Source organism: Leucoraja erinacea, chromosome 5 (assembly GCF_028641065.1).
Source record: "Leucoraja erinacea ecotype New England chromosome 5, Leri_hhj_1, whole genome shotgun sequence".
NCBI classification, from domain to species: domain Eukaryota; kingdom Metazoa; phylum Chordata; class Chondrichthyes; order Rajiformes; family Rajidae; genus Leucoraja; species Leucoraja erinaceus.
The window spans coordinates 4478073-4502276 of record NC_073381.1 but is presented as its reverse complement, the minus strand read 5'-3'; the positions used below and the strand labels follow the sequence as shown (position 1 = coordinate 4502276).

The window sequence follows — 24204 nt, the reverse complement described above, 5'->3', positions numbered from 1 at the left end:
AGGTTAATTGGCTTCTGTAAATTACTCCTTGTGTGTAGGATAGAACAGGTGATCATTGGTCGGCGCAGACTCAGTGGGCCAAAGGGCCCGTTTCCACTGAATCTCTAAACTAAAATACTTTCATTATCTCCCTTGTCAACCAGCTAAAAGCTTGGAGATGATTATGGAATATGATATAATTCATCTTTCATACTCCCTCATTTAATTTCTAATTGTAGTTACATTTTAAAGATGGCTCGGTTGAATTACATGGATGTGAAAAAGGAAATTTTCAATTTTGTTCCATTATTTAACAATGAGTGGCCTCTGTAAAATTGGAGTGGATGAGAGAGTTGGGGTAACATAGAACTAGTGTGAATGGGTGATCGATGGTCTGTGTGGGCTTGATAGGTCAAAGGGCCAGTTTCCATGTATCTCTAAACAAAACTAAAATGTGATCATATAAAAATTGTACTGGTAATGTTCCATTAAACAGTAATTATTATAAATAGAACTGTAATTTTTAGTTTTTTGTTTTAGAGATACAGCGCGGAAACAGGCCCTTCAGCCCACCGAGTCCACACCAACCAGCGATCCGCACACACTAACACTATTCTACACACACTAGGGACAATTTACATTTATATCAAGCCATAAGAGGAATAAGTTTGTACTTTATTGCTTTCCACCACAGTGAGGAACGTGGGGAATCCACTGTGGTGGATGTTTATGTTAACTTTTATGTAGTTCTGTGTCTTTTTGCTTTTTTTAAAAGTATGGCTGTATGGTAATACGAATTTCACTGTACCTTATTTGGTACGTGTGACAATAAATTGACCTTGAAACCTTGAACCTACAAACCTGTACGTCTTTGTGGAGTGTGGAATGAAACCGAAGATCTCGGAGAAAACCCACGCGGTCACGGGGAGAAGGTACAAACTCCGTACAGGTAAGCACCTGGAGTCAGGATCAAACCTGGGTCACTGGCGCTGTAAGGCAGCAACTCTACCGCTACCCCACTGTGCCGTAATATTTCACTAAAATTATTACACTCAGTGCAGTTATTTGCATGTAAATTAATAGACATATTATTTGAGGTTGTATTAACGGAAAGAGAAGAAACAAAATCAGTGAGTGCTGTCCTGGATGGTTGCAAAACTGGAAGTAAAACTAGAAAGTGTTTACCAGCCGTGCCCTGATGCAACAATCAGCTGGATAGATATGTAATGTGCAATTTTCATTATTCGTTTTCATACAGCCCACGCACCATGTTCACAAAAATGTGCATGAAAAGACTAAACAAAAAAACAATGATACCTACCAAGTACATCCTTCTGCTGCTCTGCAATTAAAGTTGTCCATTTCGAAGGGTCAGGGTCACTGAAGTCAATATTAATTAAGCAATAACAAGGAGTGTCGAGGTTTGTTTTGAATGTGAATACTGTTCCTTCATTGGTGACATATTCATATTCTGCATCAAAGTTATCCACAAGCTTGACCCAAGGCAGGACTCCTATTAGAACAGAACTTGATTAATTCATGTCTCTGACAAGGTGTTTTTCATATTAACTGTTTTCAGATAAAGATGGGAGACAGTAAATGGAAATCAAAAACATTTTGATTGCTATAAATCTGAAGCAAAAACGGAAAATAGTGAGAACACTCAGCAAGTTTGCAGGTGTGAAACAAAAGAGTGTGAACCTTTATAGTTCAAGATCCTTTTAGTCGTAACAAAAGCTTTTCACTGTACCTCGGTACACATGACAATAAATAAACTAAGAGTTTAAAGAAACAAACTAAGGAAACAAATAACAGACTGATTCCTGGGATGTCAGGACTTTCATATGAAGAAAGACTGGGTAGACTCGGCTTGTACTCGCTAGAAATTAGAAGATTGAGGGGGGGGATCTTCTAAATGGTGGAGGTGGCGCGACTCACTGTTGCAGCGGCCCCTACAGCCTGTCTGTCTTTGTTTTATTTTTTGTCTAGTTAAATATAGTTGTTTGTGTTTTTTAAATAGTGTTTTTAACTGTGTATATGTGGGGGGCGGGGGGAGGGAAAACTTTGTAAAAATCTCTTCCCTGTACGGGAGACCCGACCTTTTTCCTGTGGGGTCTCCGTTGTCGTTGGGGCCTAGCACCGTGGAGCAGTCTCCAGCCTGAACGACCTGGACGCTCCAGTCACAGAGGCTGCGGAGCTGCGGACTGCTCACCATCGTGGGGCTGGCCGGCATCGGAGCTGGGGTGACTTGCTGCTGCGGCCCGACCACGTAGCTCGGAGGCTCCAGCTGCAGCCGCAGGTCCTGTGGACTGACGGGACATCGGGAGCGCGTGGGTGGGTGGAGAGACCGCTTTCCGGAGCTCCCGCAGAGACCTCCAGCTTTCCGGAGCTCCCGCAACGCGTCTTCTCTAGCCCGAGTCACGGGGTTTGAACGACCCGGAGCGGGGCCCTACATCGCCCCGCGTGGCCTAAAGTGGCCGTGGGACTTATCATCGCCCACCTGGGGCTTGGACATCGGGAGAGAAATGGAAAACAGGGGAGAGAAAAGACTTTGCCTTCCATCACAGTGGGTTCACTGTGATGGATGTTTTTGTAAATTGAATTGTGTGCATGTCTGTATGATATTGTCTTTGTTTGTATGGCTGTGGAAACGCAGTTTCGTTTGAGCCTCAATGAGGTTCAAATGACATGTAATAAATATTGATTGATTGATTGATTGATCTTATAGAAACTTACAAAATTCTTAAGGGGTTGGACAGGCTAGATGCAGGAAGATTGTTCCCGATGTTGGGGAAGTCCAGAACAAGGGGTCACAGTTTAAGGATAAAGGGGATGAGAAAAACATTTTTTACATAGCTAGTGTTGAATCTCTGGAATTCTCTGCCACAGAATGTAGTTGAGGCCAGTTCATTCGCTATATTTAAGAGAGTTAGATGTGGCCCTTGTGGCTAAAGGAATCAGGGGGTATGGAGAGAAGGCAGGTACAGAATACTGAGTTGGATGATCAGCCATGATCATATTGAATGGCGGTGCAGGCTTGAAGGGCCAAATGGCCTACTCCTGCACCTATTTTCTGTTTCTATGTTTCTATTATTGAGCTAGAGACAATGTACACTCAACCACTAACTTGAAACAGAGCAAAAACAATGACAACCCATATCATTTACATAGGGCAATTCTGAGGTTAAGTTTTGCAAAACTGTGGCAAAAATTGTTTTATCTTAGAAAAAACGAGCAAAACAGTTAGCAGATGAGTAATAATGATTTCTAGGGCCAAACATGTTCCAGAAAACAAAATATTAAAAATATTTAGTTTTGTTTAAAAATACAGCGTGGAAACAGGCCCTTCGGCCCACTGAGTCTCCAACCCGCGTCTCTGGTGCTACAAAGCTGTGCCACCGTGCCGCCCTGTTAATGCTGAGTCTTGAACGATTACTTAATCGGATGTATAAATAACTGAATCAGAGATGAGTAGTTCCAAGATGATACAGATGACCCCCACATTAAGGGCGTTTACGCCACATTATGTTCACTTTATACATTGGGCATGGAATGATTGTAATCGTGTATAGTCTTTCTGCTGACTGGTTAGTTAGCATGCAACAAAAACGCTTTGTAATGTTGGATGCAATGTTGAGGCTGTGGCGCCACCTGGGGGTTAGGCCATTTACCGTGCGAACCCTCGGCATTCGGAGGCAGGGTCATGTGACTGGGTATGGCTGGAAGGAGTCGTCGTAGGGTTCAGGGGTGTCCCCTGGTATATACAGTGAATCACAGGGTAACCTTCCCCCATTTGCGTGTGCTGTTCTCTTTACTTTGCCAATAAAGATCCCATTGTTTCACCACGCATGGCTTGTTTATTCGCCCGCCATATTGGTGACCCCGATGATCCAAAGCGGTCAATTTGGATTTGCATTATGGACGCAGCCAGCGATCAACCCCAACAGCCCTAAGTTGCTGTCAAACCAGCCCGGCAGAATGCTGTCTCCCTTAAGCTGCCCGTGTTCTGGACATCGCAGCCCCAAGTGCGGTTCCCGCAGGCCGAGGCACAGTTCCACATTCGCCGCATCATGGCTGATGACACTCGGTACTATTATGTGGTCGAAGCGTTTGATCAGGAGACGGCCGGTCGTCTGGTCCATTTCCCATGCGCGCCGCCGGATGAGGACAAATTCGACGGCCTCAAAGGGCTACTCTTGCATACCAATGGGCTGAGCCGCCGTGACCACACAGTGTGGATAATGCACATGGGCGGACTCAGCGATCGCAAGCCATGAGTGAGATGCTCACCCTTATGGACGGTCATCAGCCCTGCCTCCACTTCAAACATGGCTTCTTGGAATGGATGCCGGATGAGGATTTTGGTGAGCCCTTGCAGCTAGCGGAGCATGCGGACGAGTTGTGGCAGTCCAAGCAGCAGGGCCGCGGTTCGATCGATCAAGTGTCGGCGGTGCCTTGGAGGGCCCAGCGTCCATCAGGAGCTGGGCTGCGCCGCTTGTCCCGGGCGACCCCGATAAGGGTGTGACTACCACCATCGCTGGGGTCCCGCGGCCCGTCAGTGCCGCCCGCCCTGCTCGTATCCGGAAAACGCTGGGGCCGGCTGCGAGACGTCGCTGCGACGGTTGGTCAGAAACACCGCCTCTATGCTTGGGACCGACATTCGGGATGACGGTTCCTCGTTGATACGGGTGCGGAGGTTAGCGTTTTGCCCCCATCGGGGGTCGACACTCGTTCCGGCAAGTGGGGGCCTTTTCTAACTGCCGGAAATGGCAGCTCCATACGGACGCATGGGGTTCCCACTCATCTTTGCCCCCTGCCATTTTAGAAACATAGAAAATAGGTGCAGGAGTAGGCCATTCAGCCCTTCGAGCCCGCACCGCCATTCGATGTGATCATGGCTGATCATCCAACTCAGTATCCCATCCCTGCCTTCTCTCCATGCCCCCTGATCCCTTTAGCCACAAGGGCCACATCTAACTCCCTCTTAAATATAGCCAATGAACTGGTCTCAACTACCTTCTGTGGCAGAGAATTCCATAGATTCACCATCTTTGATTTTCTCATCTCGGTCCTAAAAGACTTCCCTCTTTTCCTTAAACTGTGACCCCTAGTTCTGGAACTGTGACCCCTAGTTCTGGACTTTTACGGTGGCCAGTGTCGCCCAGCCGTTGCTGGGCGCAGATTTCCTCCGGACTCAATTCCTGTTGGTGGATGTGAAGGGGCAATGCCTCGTTCGTCTGCCGCATTTCGTGCCACAGGTTCTGGGGGGAGGGGTCCTGAGGCGCCACCTGGGGGTTAGGCCACTTACTGTGCGAACCCTCGGCATTCGGGGGCAGGATCACATGACTGGGTTTGGCGGGAAGGAGTCTTCACAGGGGTATGCCCTGGTATATATAGTGATCCCCGGGGTAACGTTCCCCCATTCGCGTGTGTGCTGTTCTCTTTACTTTGCCAATAAAGATCTTTTTGTTTCACCACGCGTGGCTTGCTTATTCGCCCGCCACAAGGCTCTATAAGGCGCTGGTAATGCCACATTTGGAATATTGTGAGCAATTGTGGGCCCCATATCTGAGGAAGAGCAAGCTGGTTTCGGAGAGGGTCCAGAGGAGGTTTACAAGGATGATCCCAGGTTAACCTATGATGAGCGTTTGTCGGCACTGGGCCTGTCCTCACTGGAGTTTAGAACAATGAGGGGGGACCTCATTGAAACATACAGAATGTTGAAAGACTTGGATATAGTGGAGATGGAAAGGATGTTTTCATTAGTGGGAGAGTCTAGGACTAGAGGTTTTAGCCTCAGAATTAAAGGACATTCTTTTAGGAAGGAGCTGAGGAGGATTTTCTTTAGTCAGAGAGTGGTGAATCTGTGGAATTATTTGCTGCAGAAGTCTGTGGAGGCCGTCAGTGGATATTTTTAAGGTAGAGATAGATAGATTCTTGATTAGTACAGGTGTCAGAGGTTATGGTGAGAAGGCAGGAGAATGGGGTTAGGAACAAGTGATAGATCAGCCACTTTTGAATGGCGGAGCAGACTTGATGGGCCAAATGGCCTAATTCTACTATTCCTTGTGACCTTTTCACTGTACCTCGTTACACATGCCAACAATAAACTAAACTAGCCTGAAACTAGTTTCCGAGTTATGAATATTCAATATTACTGAAGTCATAATTCATTACCCTAAAATATCACCTTGGAATAGAATTTGCGCTCTCACAATGTGTGAAAAAATGTAATAAAAATCAACACCAAATTTATTTTTCTCAAATCGTGTCTCCTGACACAAACACAGATGTCATAGCCCATTTTCTAGAAACACAACCCAGCCCTCTCCCTGCTAACATGGAGGTCTGTATAAATCTTGATGACGACGAAAACTGCGATAGGCAGCATTAAATACTGAAATTTTACTTGTTTCTCTTTCCACAGACGCTGTCTGATTTGAGTATTGCCTGTGTTTCCATCTGTAGTTCAGACTTCCAGCAACCATAATCTCTTCTTATAAAGAGATTATTTGTTTTGACAGACATGTTACGATAGCTGCATTTATGATGAAAATATAGGACATGTTACATTTGAGAGGAGAATTAAGGGCCTGTCCCACTTATGCAACCGTTACAGGCGACTGCCGGCACCCGTGATAGGTCTCCTATGGTCGTGAGAGGTCATGAGAGGTCTCCTAAGGTCGTGAGAGGTCACCCGCGACATGTCGCCAGGGATGCATTTCGTTGTCTCTGTACTGTACACTGACAATGACAATTAAAAATTGAATCTGAGAGGTCTCCTTTGGTCGTGAGAGATCTCCAAAAAGTCGTAGCGTCTTTCTGGTCACCGCTGAATTTTCAACATGTTGAAAATTTCGGCAACCTATCAAGGGTGTTGGCAGTCGCCTGCAAAGGTGGCGTAAGTGGGACAGGCCCGTTACAGAATTCCCGAGGGACCTGCATGTTGCAAAGACTAAAACATTTTGAGTTATTTACCTTTGATACCATCAGGTAACTTTTTCAGATCACAGTACCAAAGTCGATTGACTGGGTCACAGCCTTGTCGAATAGACAAGAGAACATATTGCCCATCATCTGATATCTGTATAAGAGACAAAGAATAACTTATGAGGAAGTCACATTACGATCTGTTGCAATTAAGTGAATTCATTATATACATTCCTCCCATTTCAGGGCACCATAATGTTTGGGACACAACAATGTTAAATCAAAGTAGTCATGTTTAGTATTTTGTTGCATATCCTTTGCATGCAATGACTGCTTGATGTCTGCTATTCATGGACATCACCAGTTGCTGGGTGTCTTCTCTGGTGATGCTCTGCCAGGCCTGTATTGCAGCCATCTTCAGCTTATGCTTGTTTTGGGGGCTAGTCCCCTTCAGTTTTCTCTTCAGTATATAAAAGGCATGCTCAATTGGGTTCCGATCAGGAGCTTGGCTTGGCCACTCGAGAATTGAACATTTAAGCTTTGAAAAACCCCTTTGTTGCTTTAGCGTTATGTTTGGGATCATTGTCTTGCTGTAGTATGAACTGCAAATGAGTTTTGAGGCATTTGTTTGAACTTGAGCAGATAGGATGTATCTATACACTTCAGAATTCATTATGCTACTACCATAAGCAGTTGTATCATCAATGAAGATAAGTGAGCCAGTTCCTTCAGCAGCCATACATGCCCAGGCCATAACACCCCCACCACTGTGTTTCACAGATGGGGTGGTATGCTTTGGATCTTGGGCAGTTCCTTCTCTCCTCCATACTTTGCTCTTGCCATCATTCTGATATGTTAATCTTCGTCTCATCTGTCCACAAGACATTTTTCCAGAACTGTGGTTGCTCTTTTAAGTACTTCTTGGCAAACTGTAACCTGGCCATTCTATTTTTGTGGATAACCAGTGGTTTGCATCTTCCAGTGTAGCCTCTGTATTTCTGTTCATGAAGTCTTCTGCGGACAGTGGTCATTGACAAATCCACACCCGCAGAGTGTTTCTGCTCTGTCGGACAGGTGTTTGGGGGGAGGTTTCTTTATTATAGAGAGAATTCTTCAGTGATCAGCCGTGGAGGTCTTCCTTGGACTGCCGGTCCCTTTGTGATAAGTAAGCTCACCAGTGCTCTCTTTCTTCTTAATGATGTTCCAAACAGTTGATTATGGTAAGCCAAAGGTTTGGCTGATATCTCTATAACAGTTTTATTCTTGTTTCTCAGTCTCATCATGGCTTCATTGACTTTCATTGGCACAACTTTGATCCTCATGTTTCCAAACGTGATGGAAAGACAGGAAGAATGACTAGGTGCTGAGAGCTCTCTTATACCTGCATTAAGGTGGCAATTAAACACACCTGAGCAATAACAAACACATGTGAAGCCATGTGTCCCAAACATCATGGTGTCCTGAAATGGGGGGAGACTATATATAAACACAGCTGTAATTTCCACATGGTGAAACCAAAGATGTGTAAAAAAATACCCTTTAATAAAATCTGACAATGTGCACTTTAACCACATGTGATTTTGTTTCTATTACAAATCTCAAACTGTGGAGTACAGAGGCAAATAAATAAAATGATGGGTCTTTGTCCCAAAAATTATGGAGGGCACCGTATATGACCAAAATATTATTGTGAGAAGAGACTTTTAGATAGGCAATTGGATTTGCAGGGCATGGATTATGGAAAATGTGCAGACAGATAAAATGTGTTCTTGGCAGCAAGTTCATTCCAGATATTTTTGGCTGAAGGGCCTGTTCCTGTGCCATACTGTTCTATGTTCTGTCTAACAGCCATTTTAGGGTGTTCTTAATAGCCACAATACTGTTTTGAATTTTTACATTACATTTATTTAAAAAATTCTGCTTCCAGGCATGAATGCAATGGCTTTTATTTCGAACTACAGCACCTAACCAGGCCGCAGCAAAAACCTTCAGGTAGTGTAGTGTAATTCAGAAGGAGTAGGGCCATGCACTGATACTGCACTTCAGATATTCTTTACTCTTATAAAGTAAAAAAAAAAACCCCAACAAAAACAGACTTGGTTGGTAGTCCCCTTTCTGCGGAGTTTAATGTTATAACAGAGCGATTGTTTCTCCTTTCTTTTTCCTTCTTTTCTAGGGTCTACTTTCTTTCTTTGCTTCCTTCTCTAACTTCTTTTCTAAGGGGCTTTCTTTTCTTAACACTCTCCTGCACCTTCACGACTCTTGCGCACTTTCCTTACTTACTTTACATCTATCTTTTTTATAAAGCTCAAAAAATGAAGCGGTACAAAAAATGTATTAAGACATGTGTGTTGTGTATTATTGTAACTTACCGTACTTCTAATAAAAATAAAATTTAAAAAAAAAATAAAAAAAGTCAAAAGCAAAACTGTCAAAAGGTTCGCGATGAACAAAGTATAGCAAATCACAGTAATATCTTAGGAGAAATCATTGTTAAACAATACCTCAGTTCCACCCATCCATTTTGGATAGTCTGGAAATTCAGCACATAATATGTCTTCAGATTGTGGAAATCCTAGCTTGTGGTAATACAATTTCTGGTGAAGGTTCATAGAGGTTTCTGTACCTGATAAGAAGAAAGAGAAGAGATGATGGTGCCATTTTCTTACCTTAAAATCCAAAGTTTTCATGCATGCAATACAATTATTTGCCCAGAACAGAACAGAACGTTCCTTTAGGAAGGAGATGAGGAGGACGTTCCTTTAGGAAGGAGATGAGGAGGACATTCTTTAGTCAGAAGATGAATTTTCCTTACAGGCAGTATCATGTGGAGTTCATTGCCAGAAAAGGTCCAGCCAGCCTCCTCTCCGATCTTCCCAGATGTTCATCATTTTTAAGGCAGAGATAGATAGATCTCTGATTAGTATGGGTGTCACAGGTTACGGAGAGAAGGCAGGAGAATGGGGTTAAGAGGGAAAGATAGATCAGCCATGATTAAAATGTGAAGTAGACTTCATGGGCCAAATGGCCCAATTCGATTCCTTTCACTGATGAACTTATGAACAGTACAAATTCATTTTATGTTTTTAAACAGATATGGTAGAGAATATTAGGTAAGATTAGTTTATTGTCATACACACGGGGCTTTTATTTTCTCCACAGTTTCCACCCAAAGCTGCAAATGATCAAAATAACATCTTAGCTTATCATTATTTTATCTGTGTCACAGCTGAAAACTTTAACTTAAAGGAGTTGCACATATTAAGCTGATTTGTTTCTTGAACTGAGTTGAAATAGATATTGAACATGACCGCCCAATACTTTAACCAAATTTTTGAAGTTTTTTAATATTGGTTTGAATAGATCTCATCTTACCATCAATCTTTCCATCTTGCTTTAAGTAACAGTTATAAAACATTCCTTTAGCATCATGGGTCCAGGCCATACAGCTGAACTTCACTCTCTCCAAGGTATCTGGGAGTTCTGTAGCACCATCAACTTTTAAGAACTTGATCGTTACCCAATCCGACCCACTTGTACTCAGCCCGTATGCAAAGTATTCGCCATCCTCGGAGAATGCGTATCCTGCAATCAGAAGTATGTTAAATTGAAACAAATCACTGAAACAGCCAGTAGATGTTCAGCAATTGTGCACAACAATAGACAATAGACAATAGATGCAGGAGTAGGCCATTCGACCCTTCGATCCAGCACTACCATTCAATGTGATTGGGGTTGGACAGGCTAGAAGCAGGAAGATTATTCCCGATGTTGGGGAAGTCCAGAACTAGGGGTCACAGTTTAAGGATAAGGGGGAAATCTTTTAGGACCGAGATGAGAAAATCATATCTCACACAGAGAGTGGTGAATCTGTGGAATTCTCTGCCACAGTAGGTAGTTGAGGCCAGTTCATTGGCTATATTTAAGAGGGAGTTAGATGTGGCCCTTGTGGCTAAAGGGATCAGGGGGTATGGAGAGAAGGCAGGCATAGGATACTGAGTTGATGATCAGCCATGATCATATTGAATGCCGGTGCAGGCTCGAAGGGCCGAATGGCCTACTCCTGCACCTATTTTCTATGTTTCTATGTGATCATGCTGATCATCCCCAATCAATGCCCCGTTCCTGCCTTCTCCCCATATCCCCCGACTCCGCTATTTTTAAGAGCCCTATCTAGCTCTCTCTTGAAAGCATCCAGAGAACCTGTCTCCACCGCCCTCTGAGAAGAGAATTCCACAACTCGCCACTCTCTGTGAGAAAAAGTGTTTCCTTGTCTCCGTTCTAAACTCCTTATTCTTAAACCGTGGCCCATGGTTCTGGACTCCCCCAACATCGGGAACATGTTTCCTGCCTCTAGCGTGTCCAACCCCTTAACAATCTTATATGTTTCAATGAGATTCCCTCTCATCCTTCTAAACTCGAGAGTGTACAAGCCCAGCTGCTCCATTCTCTCAGCATATGACAGTCCCGCCATCCTAGGAATTAACCTTGTAAACCTACGCTGCACTCCCTCAATAGCAACAATGTCCTTCCTCAAATTAGGGGACCAAAACTGCACACAATACTCCAGGTGTGGTCTCACTAGGGCTCTGTACAACTGCAGAAGGACCTCTTTGCTCCTATATTCGATTCCTCTTGTTATAAAGGCCAAATGTTCACAGAGGAGAGCAAGCAAGTCAGTTTATCTTTGGATAGATTTCATTTCACCTGTACAGTTTCAAATTTGCAAATATACTTTCTCCTATGAATACAATACAATACCTTTTATTTGTAATTTGAACCTCACATGAAGTTCAAACGAAATTTGGTTTCTGCAGCCATACAAGAAAAGAACCAAGACACACACCAACACAATTCACACAAACATCCATCACAGTGAGTCTCCTCCTCACTGTGATGGAAGGCAAAGTCTTGTCTCTCCCCTGCTCTCCATTCCTCTCCTGAAGTCGAGGTCAAAGCCCCCGGCGGGCGCTAGCCAGTCCGCGGCCACTCAAAGCCACGCCGGGCGATGTAAGGCCCTGCCCCAGGTCTTGATGTTGGAGCCCCCGGCGGGCGCTAGCAAGTCCGCGGCAAATTAAAGCCGCGCCTGGGCGTTGTAAGGCCCCGCTCCAGGTCACTCTCAACCCCGCAATTCAGGCGGGAGAAGTCGCCGTTGCCGGTGCCCCGCAAAGCGGTCTCCCACCGGGGACCCGCGAGCTCCCGGTGTCACCATCCACTGGCACTGACATCACAGGTAGATAAGTGGTCTAAAGGCTTTCGGCAGATTGGCCTTCATTGGTCAGTATAGAAGCTGGGAGGTCACATTACAGTTGGAAAAAGACATTGGTGAGACAACATTTAGAGTCTTGTGTTCAGTTTTGGTCACCATATTACAGGGAGGATTTTGTCAAGCTGGAAAGGGTAAAGAGAGATTTATGTGGATATGGCCAGGGCTCGAGTGCCTGAGCTATAGGGAGAGGTTGCGCAGGCTAGGACTTTATTCCTAGGACCGCAGGAGGATGAGGGGGGATCTTAGAGGTGTAAAGAATCATGAGAGGAATAGATTGCGTAAATGCAGAGTCTTTTGCCCAGAGCTGGGGAACTGAGAACCAGAGGACATAGGTTTAAAATGAGGGGGAAATTTCTAATAGGAAGATGAGAGGCACCTTTTTTTTTTTAAACACAAAGGTGGTAGGTGTATGGAACGAGTTGCCAGAAGAAGTAGTTGAGACAGATTCTACCACAATGTTTAAGAAATATTCGGACAGGTTCATGAATAGACAGAGAATCAAAGCTGATTCTTGTTATACCCAAGCGAATAAACTCATTTATCCACCTTTCAACAAAAATCTCAATTTTTAATTTGGTCTTCAAAAGATTTTAAAATAATGAGCAAAATTACATTTGCATCATTCCAATGTTTTCCTTTTGCAATAAAGCCAAAATTTAAAAAAAAACCCTCAGATCAATCCTACAAACGTAAAATTTAAAACCAGTGAAGACAGAACAAAGATCCTTAGGATACACCATAATTAGTACGGGTGTCAGGTGTTATGTGGAGGAGAATGGGGTTAGGAGGGAGAGATCAGCCATGATTGAATCGTGGAGTAGACTTGATGGGCCGAATGACCCAATTCTGCTCCTATCACATACATGAACATAAATTCCTCTTCCAATAAAACTTAAAAACTCTAAGCTCCCTTTCTTTGTTCTTTAACTACATCTCAGAGTGCTCAACCTAGCCTATCAGTTTGATGTTCAGTGTCGTACAGCAAGGAAACAGGCCCTTCGGCCCACGCTGACCAAGATGCCCCATCTACACTAGTCCCACCTGCCCGCGTTTGGCCCATATCCCTCTCAACCTTTCCTATCCATGCACCTGTCCAAACGACATTTAAATGCGGTTATGGTACCTGCCTCAACTACCTCCTCTGGTAGCTCATTCTCACCAACAGTCTAGACAGCAGTGGTCAGAATAAGGCTGTACAGAAGAACTCAATGTAGACTTTTAATTTCAAGTTGATTTGAACTCACTGGGCAGTGTACAATTACAAATGAACCCACCACAAGAAAACAGATGAAATTAGCAACCCTTTAATTTTACCTCCAGTAGACAAAATTTGATTCAATTACATAAGGCAAATGACAAATCTACCAAAGATTTACGAAGAAATCTGGAGGAAAGATTTACGAGGAAATCAGGAGGTAAGTATTTTTATCCTCTCTACACAAAATTTGACGATTAAATTAGAATGCTGAAAACCAATTGACCAAAGATTTAAAAGGAAATCTGGAGTTAAGTATTTTAAATTATAAAGAGTTTAGTTCAGAGATACAGCGGGATAGACAGAGTTGATGTGGACCAGCTTTTCCCTTTGAGAATAAGGAAGATTCAAACAAGAGGACATGACTTCTGAATTAAGGGACAGAAGTTTAGGGGTAACATGAGGGAGAACTTCTTTACTCAGAGAGTGGTAGCGGTGTGGAATGAGCTTCCAGTGTAAGTGGTGGAGGCCGGTTCGTTGGTATCATTTAAAAATAAATTGGATAGGCATATGGATGAGAAGGGAATGGAGGGTTATGGTATGAGTGCAGGCAGGTGGGACTAAGGGTAAAAAGTTGTTCGGCACGGACTTGTAGGGCCAAGATGGCCTGTTTCCGTGCTGTAATTGTTATATGGTTTATATGGTTATAAATGACCTTAAAAAAAGCAGGTTCATTTCATTGGAAACATGTAATTTTACAACTGCGCCTGATAATATAAACCATTAAGATGAATATTTTCATTCTTCAGAGGCTGAATTAAAGAGCTGAAGCAACTCTGCCTAGACAGTTATCAAAAATGAAACCTTGCCAATGCTGCATCAATTAGTTCTGATTTGGCAATCACTTGACATGATGAAGAGCAGCAGAATTTAAGGTAGAGTGCAGTCAAATACCATTGAGGTTAATTCATAAGACAGTATACAGCTGCTTGCTGCACTTCTGAACTCTCATCGTCACATTTGGCATCTGCTTTGCACCATGTATATTAATAACTCTGATGAAGGAATAAGTTAGAAATGTATTTGAAAATGGCTTAAAGTGAGGAAGAACATTAGGAATTGTACTGTGAATTACATCTGGCGGCACGGTGGTGCAGCAGTAGAGTTACTGCCTTACGGCGCCAGGGACCCAGGTTCGATCCTGACCACGGGTGCTGTCTGTACGGAGTTTATACATTCTCTCCATGGATTTCCTCCCACACTCCAAAGACATACAGGTTTGTAGGTTCATTGGCTTAGTAGAAATGTAAATTGTCCCTCGTGTGTTTAGGATAGTGATAAGGTGTGTGGGGATCACTGGTCGGTACGGACATGGTGGGCCAAAGGGCCCGTTTCCTCGCTGTATCTCTGAACTAAACTAAACATTAAGACACTGTACAGTACATTAAGAACTGTAGGAAGGAACAAGAGGTTCCGATCCGAAACGTCACCCGTCCTTTTTCTCCAGAGACGCTGCTGACCCGTTAAGTTACTCCAGCATTTTGTGTCTATCTAAGTGGTTATAACAACTGTGTGAGAACACCAAGGATTTAGGTGTCAACACACATATCTCTGCACATCAGTACAAAGGTACAAAAAACACTCAAATGTCAACATTCTATTCATTTTATTATATCAAGGGAGTTCAAAAGTTTAGAAAACACATTAAATTTGTTTTGTATTCTTACAAGTTTAGAAGGCCAAGGGGTAATCTACCTGAGGTCACTAAAATAATAAAGGATTCAACATCTATGGATATCTGTGGTAAAGGAATAGGTGACCTTTTGAGTCAGAACCTTGCTCCAGACTAAGGAAAGGTCACCTATTCCTTTTCTCCAGAGATGCTGTCTGACCTGCTGAGTTACTCCAACATTTTGTGTCTATCTTCGGTATAAACCAGCAACTGCAGTTTCTTCTAACACAGATAATAAATCCAATGGTTTGGATTTTCATCTTAAAAATGTTATAAATTAAAAACAAAGACCAAAACATTTCAATATAAAATAGCTTGAAAACAAAGCTTAATTTCAGCAAAACATTATATATTATGATTAAAAAAAAAAAAGATATGAAGGAAAACATTTAGCAAATTTCAGAAAGCCTTTAATGCTAACCTCTTAAAGCCACAGTTCCGTCTTCTGAGAATTTATTGGGATCAAGGAAAACCCGAGGGTCATCATCTAGTGACTTCTGAACATACATCACACTCTGATTCTGCAAACCAGTGTTGAAGAAGTGAAAATACCTGCAAAAGAAAATTTATGAATATAAGTTCAGTTGGAGAAAACAGCTTAGCTGAACACTTGCGCTGTTCCGCAAAGGCTGGTTGGATTTCCCGGTTGCTGACCACTTTAACTCCCTTTCCCATTCCTGTCCCAAAAATTTGGCAATGGAGGAGGCCCAGGAGACCAAGTAAAGCCACGCACAAATTGGAGACACAGAACCTCATTTGGTTTGGGTTGCAAACCAATGGTATGAACCATTCCGAATCCGACAGCACTCATCTTCCCCTCCAAGTCCGAATCCGACCTTCCTGCCCTGGGCCTCCTCCATGGCCTGAGAGAGCACCACCGAAAATTGGAGGAGCAGCACCTCATATTCCACTTGGGCAGATTGCACCCTAGCGGCATAAACACTGACTTCTCCAATTTCCAGTAGCCTTTGCTGTCTCCCCCCTTTCTCAGCTCTCCCTCAACCCCGGGGCTCCTCCTCTTCCTCCCCCCCCCCCCCCCCCCCCCCCCCCCACCCACATCACTGAAGAAAAGTTTCGGCCCGAAACGTTGCCCATTTTCTTCGCTCCATAGATACTGCTGCACCTGCTGAGTTTCTCCAGCTCTTTTGTCTACCTTCGATTTTCCTGCATCTGCAGTTCCTTCTTAAACAAACGGTATGAACAGTGAATTCTCCAATTTGGGGGACTCTTCTTCAGACTCCGACTGGCAGAGTTACTCCAGCAAACTGCATCTATCTCTGGCATATGCCAGTATCTGCAGTTCCTTTCTACACGTTTATGAGCAGTGACTGGGTATTAGCTGTTAACTACTTTCAAAGAATTATGATCGGTATTTCAGTGTCTACATTCAGGGACATGCAAATGATTTAAATTAAATTTCTCACTGAATACATTTTGAATCCTGAAAATTAGCAGAGTGAACTGCGGGGTCAAATATACCACACTTGGCATAAAGCCGAGGGATTGAATACAATATGAATCAGATCAGTACGTTTGGGTACTGCCCTGTGTCTCAGTGCTCTGTCAAGTAAGGAACCTGAAGGTCATCTGAGCTAGTGTTTGACCTTCAGCTCATGCCTGACTTCAGCACCAGAAAGCAAATGATAGTAACTAGATTATGAAAGAAAACTGGTAGATTATGAAAGAAAACTGGCAGGGAACATAAAAACTGACTGCAAAGGTTTTTATAGATATGTGAAAAGAAAGAGATTAGTTAAAACAAATGTAGGTCCCTTGCAGTCAGAAACAGGTTAGTTGATCATGGGGAACAAGGATATGGCGGACCAATTGAATAACTACTTTGGTTCCGTCTTCACTAAGGAAGACATAAATAATTTGCCGGAAATAGCAGGGGACCGCGGGTCAAAGGAGTTGGAGGAATTGAGTGAAATCCAGGTTAGCCGGGAAGTGGTGTTGGGTAAATTGAATGGATTAAAGGCCGATAAATCCCCAGGGCCAGATAGGCTGCATCCCAGAGTACTTAAGGAAGTAGCTCCAGAAATAGTGGATGCATTAGTAATAATCTTTCAGAACTCTTGAGATTCTGGAGTAGTTCCTGAGGATTGGCGGGTAGCAAACGTAACCCCACTTTTTAAGAAGGGAGGGAGAGAGAAAACGGGAAATTACAGACCAGTTAGTCTAACATCGGTAGTGGGGAAACTGCTAGAGTCAGTTATTAAAGATGGGATAGCAGCACATTTGGAAAGTGGTGAAATCATTGGATAAAGTCAGCATGGATTTACGAAAGGTAAATCATGTCTGACGAATCTTATTGAATTTTTCGAGGATGTAACTAGTAGCGTGGATAGGGGAGAACCAGTGGATGTGGTGTATCTGGACTTCCAGAAGGCTTTCGACAAGGTCCCACATAAGAGATTAGTATACAAACTTAAAGTACACGGCATTGGGGGTTCAGTATTGACGTGGATAGAGAGCTGGCTGGCAAACAGGAAGCAAAGAGTAGGAGTAAACGGGTCCTTTTCACAATGGCAGGCAGTGACTAGTGGGGTACCGCAAGGCTCAGTGCTGGGACCCCAGCTATTTACAATATATATTAATGATCTGGCTGAGGGAATTGAAGGCAATATCTCCAAGTTTGCGGATGACACTAAGCTGGGGGGCATTGTTCGCTGTGAGGAGGATGCTAGGAGACTGCAAGGTGACTTGGATAGGCTGGGTGAGTGGGCAAATGTTTAGCAGATGCAGTATAATGTGGATAAATGTGAGGTTATCCATTTTGGTGGCAAAAACAGGAAAGTAGACTATTATCTAAATGGTGGCCGACTAGGAAAAGGGGAGATGCAGCGAGACCTGGGTGTCATGGTACACCAGTCATTGAAAGTAGGCATACAGGTGCAGCAGGCAGTGAAGAAAGCGAATGGTATGTTAGCTTTCATAGCAAAAGGATTTGAGTATAGGAGCAGGGAGGTTCTACTGCAGTTGTACAGGGTCTTGGTGAGACCACACCTGGAGTATTGCGTACAGTTTTGGTCTCCAAATCTGAGGAAGGACATTATTGCCATAGAGGGAGTGCAGAGAAGGTTCACCAGACTGATTCCTGGGATGTCAGGACTGTCTTATGAAGAAAGACTGGATAGACTTGGTTTATACTCTCTCGAATTTAGGAGATTGAGAGGGGATCTTATAGAAACTTACAAAATTCTTAAGGGGTTGGACAGGCTAGATGCAGGAAGATTGCTCCCGATGTTGGGGAAGTCCAGGACAAGGGGTCACAGCTTAAGGATAAGGGGGAAATCTTTTAAAACCGAGATGAGACGAACTTTTTTCACACAGAGAGTGGTGAATCTCTGGAACTCTCTGCCACAGAGGGTAGTCGAGGCCAGTTCATTGGCTATATTTAAGAGGGAGTTAGTTGTGGCCCTTGTGGCTAAGGGGATCAAAGGGTATGGAGAGAAGGCAGGTACGGGATACTGAGTTGGATGATCAGCCATGATCATATTGAATGGCGATGCAGGCTCGAAGGGCCGAATGGCCTACTCCTGCACCTAATTTCTATGTTTCTATGTAACTGGGAAGAAGCAGATCCATCACTTCAGTTAGCTGGCATATTTCTACAGAATCAGCAGATAAAGATAGCCTTTCGACTTAAAAGATACAATGCGAAGCCAGAGTCTGCGCTGACCATCAATATCACCAGGACTATCCTACAAACAAGGTCCAATTTGCAATTTTTACCAAAGCCAATTAACCTACAAATCAGTACGTCTTTGGAGTGAGGGAGGTAACCGGAACATCCGGAAAAACACGCCGTCACAGGGAGAACGTACAAACTCCATCAACATCCGTAGTCAGGATTGAACCCAGGCCTCTGGCACTGTGAGGCAGCGACTCTGCCGCTGCGCCACCGCGCAGCTCAACGCGAACCACTTCATCTATGGTTCTTTTTGAAAAAAACAAATAAACACTTGGTTTCCTGCTCAGGAGCTCACAAAAATTTTGACTTTATGAATGCACAAATCTGGGAAAAAATGTATTAAGGTATGATAATCATCATATAACTAAGCACATCCATGCAAAAAATGTATGCATTGTTCATTTCTCTCCAGAGACGCTGAGCTGCTGCAGCATTTTGTGTCCATGGTAAACCAGCAGCTGCAGTTCCTAACTACACATGCATTGTTCATTGTTGTTTTGGGACATATGACAAGGGCACACCCTTAGTGTTGGAGTAACTCACTATGTCAGGCAGCATCTCTGGAGAAAAAGGATGAGTAAAATTTCGGGTCTGAACCGAAATGTCGCCCATCCTTTTTCTCCAGCGATGCTGCCTGAACGGCTAAGTTACCTCAGCACTGTGTGTCTATCTTCGGCATATACCGGCATCTGCAGTTCTTATCTTGACCCGTGCCATATCAGAAAAAAAAATTGATGTTTCAGTGTGCGTGGTTTTAAAATTTGCGTACAAACGATTCCCCATAGCGCTACGATTTTTTGCCACCTTACTCGCCATTCACCTGTGCTGCAAGTCAAATAGTTTTGTTCCGATTGGTGAAATAGTACAAAAGTTATGAAGGCTTAAAAAAGGCACCCGCTGTCAATCATGGAGGCAAGGAGAAAAAAAACCGGAAGGAGCGGAGTGTGTTGAGCAGCGTGCGGGGAGTACGAAGCGTGTGGAGAGTGAGCAGCGTGCGGAGAGTGAGCAGCGTGCGGGCTACGTCCGCAGCGACCAGCACGACGAGCCGGAAGGTGCTGAGTTGAACTGGAAGCCTCTGAGTGAAGCCAGAGTGGGACGGGTGAGGCCGAAAGCTGAAGGTGCGGGGTGAGCAGAGTGAGAGCTGCGTTTGCTGCAACCACCCCCCTTCACACGCACCCCTTCCCCCTCCCCTCCTTCCCCACACCCCCTCCTTCCCCACACCCCCCCCTTCAGAATGATGTTATATTTTACAAGTTATTGACACATAACTTTAGAAATCCCCACTTTGAGAACAATCACTTCAAGTGCTGTGACAGTTTGTGGCAGATTCTGGCAGTTTGCAGCTATGATGTCGCAATGGGATCTCATTTACATAAGCCGCCCGTCAACGATGTTCCACCCAGTGCAATGAGAGATTTGTTACATTGTTGGAACGAGAGGGAGGGAGTCGGGGAGGGGAGGAGAAGAAATGTTATTTGAACATTGTGTTTAGAGGGGGAGTGCAATAGGGGAGAGGTGAGGGAGGGAGGGACTGAGGGTAGGGAAAAGGAGAGCTGAGGGAGGGAGTGGAAGAGGGTGAGGAGGAGAGGGGAGAGAAGAGGGAGGGTGAAGAAGAGGGGGAGGGTGTGTATGAGCTGCTCCTGCTAAGTTGGGGACTATGGGTGACTGGAGGAATATTGCATTGGGGGTACAGGTGAGTGGTGGAATTTTGCGTTGGGGGAAACAAGGCCCAACGAGTCCCACTTGGTCTAGTTCATATTTTGATTAGATCTCCCAAGCCAATAAATTGTTTCAATTTCATCACAGGGCCTTTCCGCTGACACAGACAATGGCAATGGTCTTTCTTGAGATCCAGTAAAACGAGAAATACAATTTAAAAACTTAAGACTCGAAAAGCATGAAAACAGGCCTGTCGGCCCAACCTGTGTATGTCTACCAATATGCCACATCTACACTAGTTCTACCTGTCTGTTTAGTTTAGCTTAGAGTTACAGCGCAGAAACAGGTCCTTCGGCCCGTCAAGTTTGCACCATCCAGCGATCCCCGCACATTAACACTATCCTACTTTGAATATATAATTTTTAATATATATACCGAGCCAATTGACCAACAAACCTGTACGTTTTTGGAGTGTGGGAAGAAACCGAAGTTCTTGGATAAAACCTACGTGGTCACGGGGAGAACATATAAACTATGTACAGCCAAGCATTGTAAGACAGCAACTCTACCGTTGCGCCACCGTGCCGCCTGTCTTTTACCCAGGGCAGGGGAATCAAAAACAAGAGGGCATATATTTAAAGTTAGAAGGGCAAGATTTAATACAACCTGCAGGGCAAGGTTTACTCAGAGGGAGATGGGTATATGGAATGAGATTATAGGACGATTATTTGTTATTTCCAAGATTAAATTATAATACTGCAACATTTATTTTGAGCATCAGCAAAAGCATTTTGTTTCAGGGAACATTGACCATTTAAACTGACCATTTTTCGTTGGCTTGGCACTTCATTCTACACTATGCCTCAATCAAATCTCTGCTTTTCAATACATAGCGACAGGGTCAAACAGTGTGGAAACAGGCCCTTCAGCGTGGGTGCCCACACCAACTAACATGCCCCATCTACACTAGTCCCTGCTGCCTGCGTCTGTTTCCTCTACACCGTTCCTATCCACGTACCTGTCTAAATACTTGTTCAACATTGAGATAGTCCCTGTCTCATCTACCTCCTCCGGCAGCTCGTTCCATACACCCACCACCTTTGGGGAGAAAAGTAGCTCCTTAGGTTTTGAATAAATCTTTCCCCCTCATCTTAGATCTATGTCCCCTGGTTCGCGATTCCCCTACTCTGGGCAAAAATACATTTACCCGATCTATTCCAACTTTGTGAAATTGGCATACAGTCAGAATGGTTTGTAATATTATCTGCCTTTGTTCCGCAGTCATGGGAATGAACAGGACTTTGGAACAAAGACAGATTATGTTACAAACCACCTCAATTTTAAAGAAAAATTACTTTCATGTGATATTGCCATAATGGATATCCTGAAACCATTTGTCAGCACTAAATATCGTGGATAAACACAGTAAATTTACAGATTCATACAATCGCAGAAAACAAATCTGGCAGTAAACCCCAAAAAGGTAACCAATACAGAAAGTGGGTTAAATAGCCAAGCAAATCTGTTTAAACAGCAAAGGAAATATACATCAAATACTACGAGAGGTCAAAAGAACGGTTAAGAACTGGACCATTCTCACCAACGTTGCTACCTATTAAATGGGTATATTCATGCGATAGGAGCACAATTAGGCCATTCGGCCCATCAAATCAACCCCACCATTCAATCATGGCTGATCTATCTCTCCCTCCAAACCCCATTCTACTGCCTTCTCCCCATAACCCCTGACACCCACAATAATCAAGAATCTATCAATCTTTGCTGCAAAAATATCTATTGACGGCCCCGACAGCAATGAATTCCATAGATTCACCACCCTTTGCTTTGAAGCTTTAACCAATGTGGGCCTCAAGGTTAAAATAATGACAAAGATAGACACTTTGAGAAAAGCCCCTGTCCCACGTGTCCTTGGCAGGGTAATTGCGCGACCTCGTGGTCGCGTTGAGGCGCGATGGTCCTGCGAAGGTCGCATGTGACTTTTTGCGTCCGCACAGCCGTCTGGAGAGCGTGACGTCATTTGAAGATGGACACAAAATGCAGGAGTAACTCAGCGGGACCGGCAGCATCTCTGGAGAGAAGGAATGGATGACGTCTCGGGTCAAGACCCTTCTTTCAGACTGAAGTCCCGCTGAGTTACTCCTGCATTTTGTGTCTATCTTCAATTTTCTTGGCCCCGCTCTGGGAGTAGAAGTGGGGGCGGATTGGGACCGCAACGGCCGTGAGCCCCAGGCCGAGCTCAGCGATCGTTTGCCTGCTTCTGCTGCTGTTGGAGGTGAGACGTTGCGTCTCGCCAGGGTCTTGGGCCTGTCCCACTTTGGCTGTCAGTTACGCGACAGGCCGGTGACGCGCGAAGATTTCATTCGCTACAAAATTTCGGAACCGTGCACAAGTCCATGCCCCTCCGCGCTTCTCAGTGGGACCGGCCCCGCGCGCCTCAACGCGACGACGTGGTTGCGTAATTTGCGTGCCAAGGACACGCAAGTGGGACAGGCCCTTAACTCAGCGGGTCAGGCAGCATCTCAGGAGAAAAAGGATAAGTGACATTTTGGGTCCGGACCCTTCTTCAGACTGAAGGTAGGGGGTGGGAGCAGGAGGTGAAGAGCTGGAGGTGAGAAAAGACCAGGACCACAATTGACCTTAGGCAGGGCGTTGCCTGGTTCAGATTCAGATTCAGGGCGTTGCCTGGTAAGTCCATTGTTGGTAACGGAAGGTAAGAACTCAAGAGAAACAATGTGGAAAACAGTGAAACTGGAAGAACGACCAGGAAGATGCTGCCTGACGAGTAACTCGATGAGTTCCTCCAGCACTTTGTATCTATCTTTGGTATAAACTAGCTTCTGCAACTCTTTGTTTCTATAAAATAATGACAAGATGGGGACTGTCTGGAACATGGAGCCAAGCATGAAAAATGAAGTTATTATTCAAACCAGCCATTTGATAACTAAATAGATAATAAAAATAACTTTATTTGTACAGCACTTTTCATACAATTGAATGCAACCCAAAGTGCTTTCCACAAAAACACAGGTCTAAATAAAAATACAATTTAAAACAGTAAGGAGACAGTTAATAACATAAAAAGCACAGATTTATAAAAAATAAAAAACTGAGTGTAAAAGGACAAAAAACAAAACACTGAGGTCAAATACAACCCCATATACTATATGAGCACACAATTTGCTGAAGGGCAAGCTGAGATAAATATCATAACATATCCTAAATATCAGGCTTTCCACACTACCACCTGGTGACGTGCAGGCAGCCATGCTAGTTAGTTCAATATATGATTCCGAGCCTGCAGTACACATTTGGATGGTTTCTGTATGTATCCAAACTAAAGTACTTGTTATGATATATAATGGCTCTGTATCATTAGTACTTTGCACATGGTTAAGCTATCTTTGCCTTGTTAATTCTTGCCTGGGCTGACTGGGAGATAAGGCCTGAGTGCTCCCAAGCTGACCTTGTAATGCCATCTGCTGCTGCCTTTGGTCAAGTTTGCCATGGATTCAAGAGGCGTAACCATTTCTGGGGATGCTGTGGATCCCGACCTAACAGAGATCAGACCAAAGCAGCCCAGAAATTTGCTGTGAGCAGAGCCCGTCAGACTTGTCCGATAGCAGCATGGACGAGAGGCCAAAAGTCGATGAAATGTGTACTGCAGGCTCCGAATCATATATTGAACTAACTAGCATGGCTGCCCGCATGTCACCAGGTGGTGGTGT

General features: G+C 44.2%; 1 protein-coding gene across 1 annotated transcript in view; it reads right to left on the bottom strand.

The window, feature by feature from the left end:
* LOC129696912 (prolyl endopeptidase-like) overlaps nt 1-24204 on the bottom strand; it is a 103949-nt gene that overhangs the window by 62895 nt on the left and 16850 nt on the right. The window contains exons 4-8 of the mRNA XM_055635011.1: nt 15527-15657; nt 10285-10494; nt 9414-9535; nt 6958-7063; nt 1301-1492 (exon numbers count right to left, since the gene is read on the bottom strand). Coding sequence (XP_055490986.1) covers nt 1301-1492; nt 6958-7063; nt 9414-9535; nt 10285-10494; nt 15527-15657 — 761 coding nt within the window. The remainder of the gene's footprint in view (nt 1-1300; nt 1493-6957; nt 7064-9413; nt 9536-10284; nt 10495-15526; nt 15658-24204) is intronic.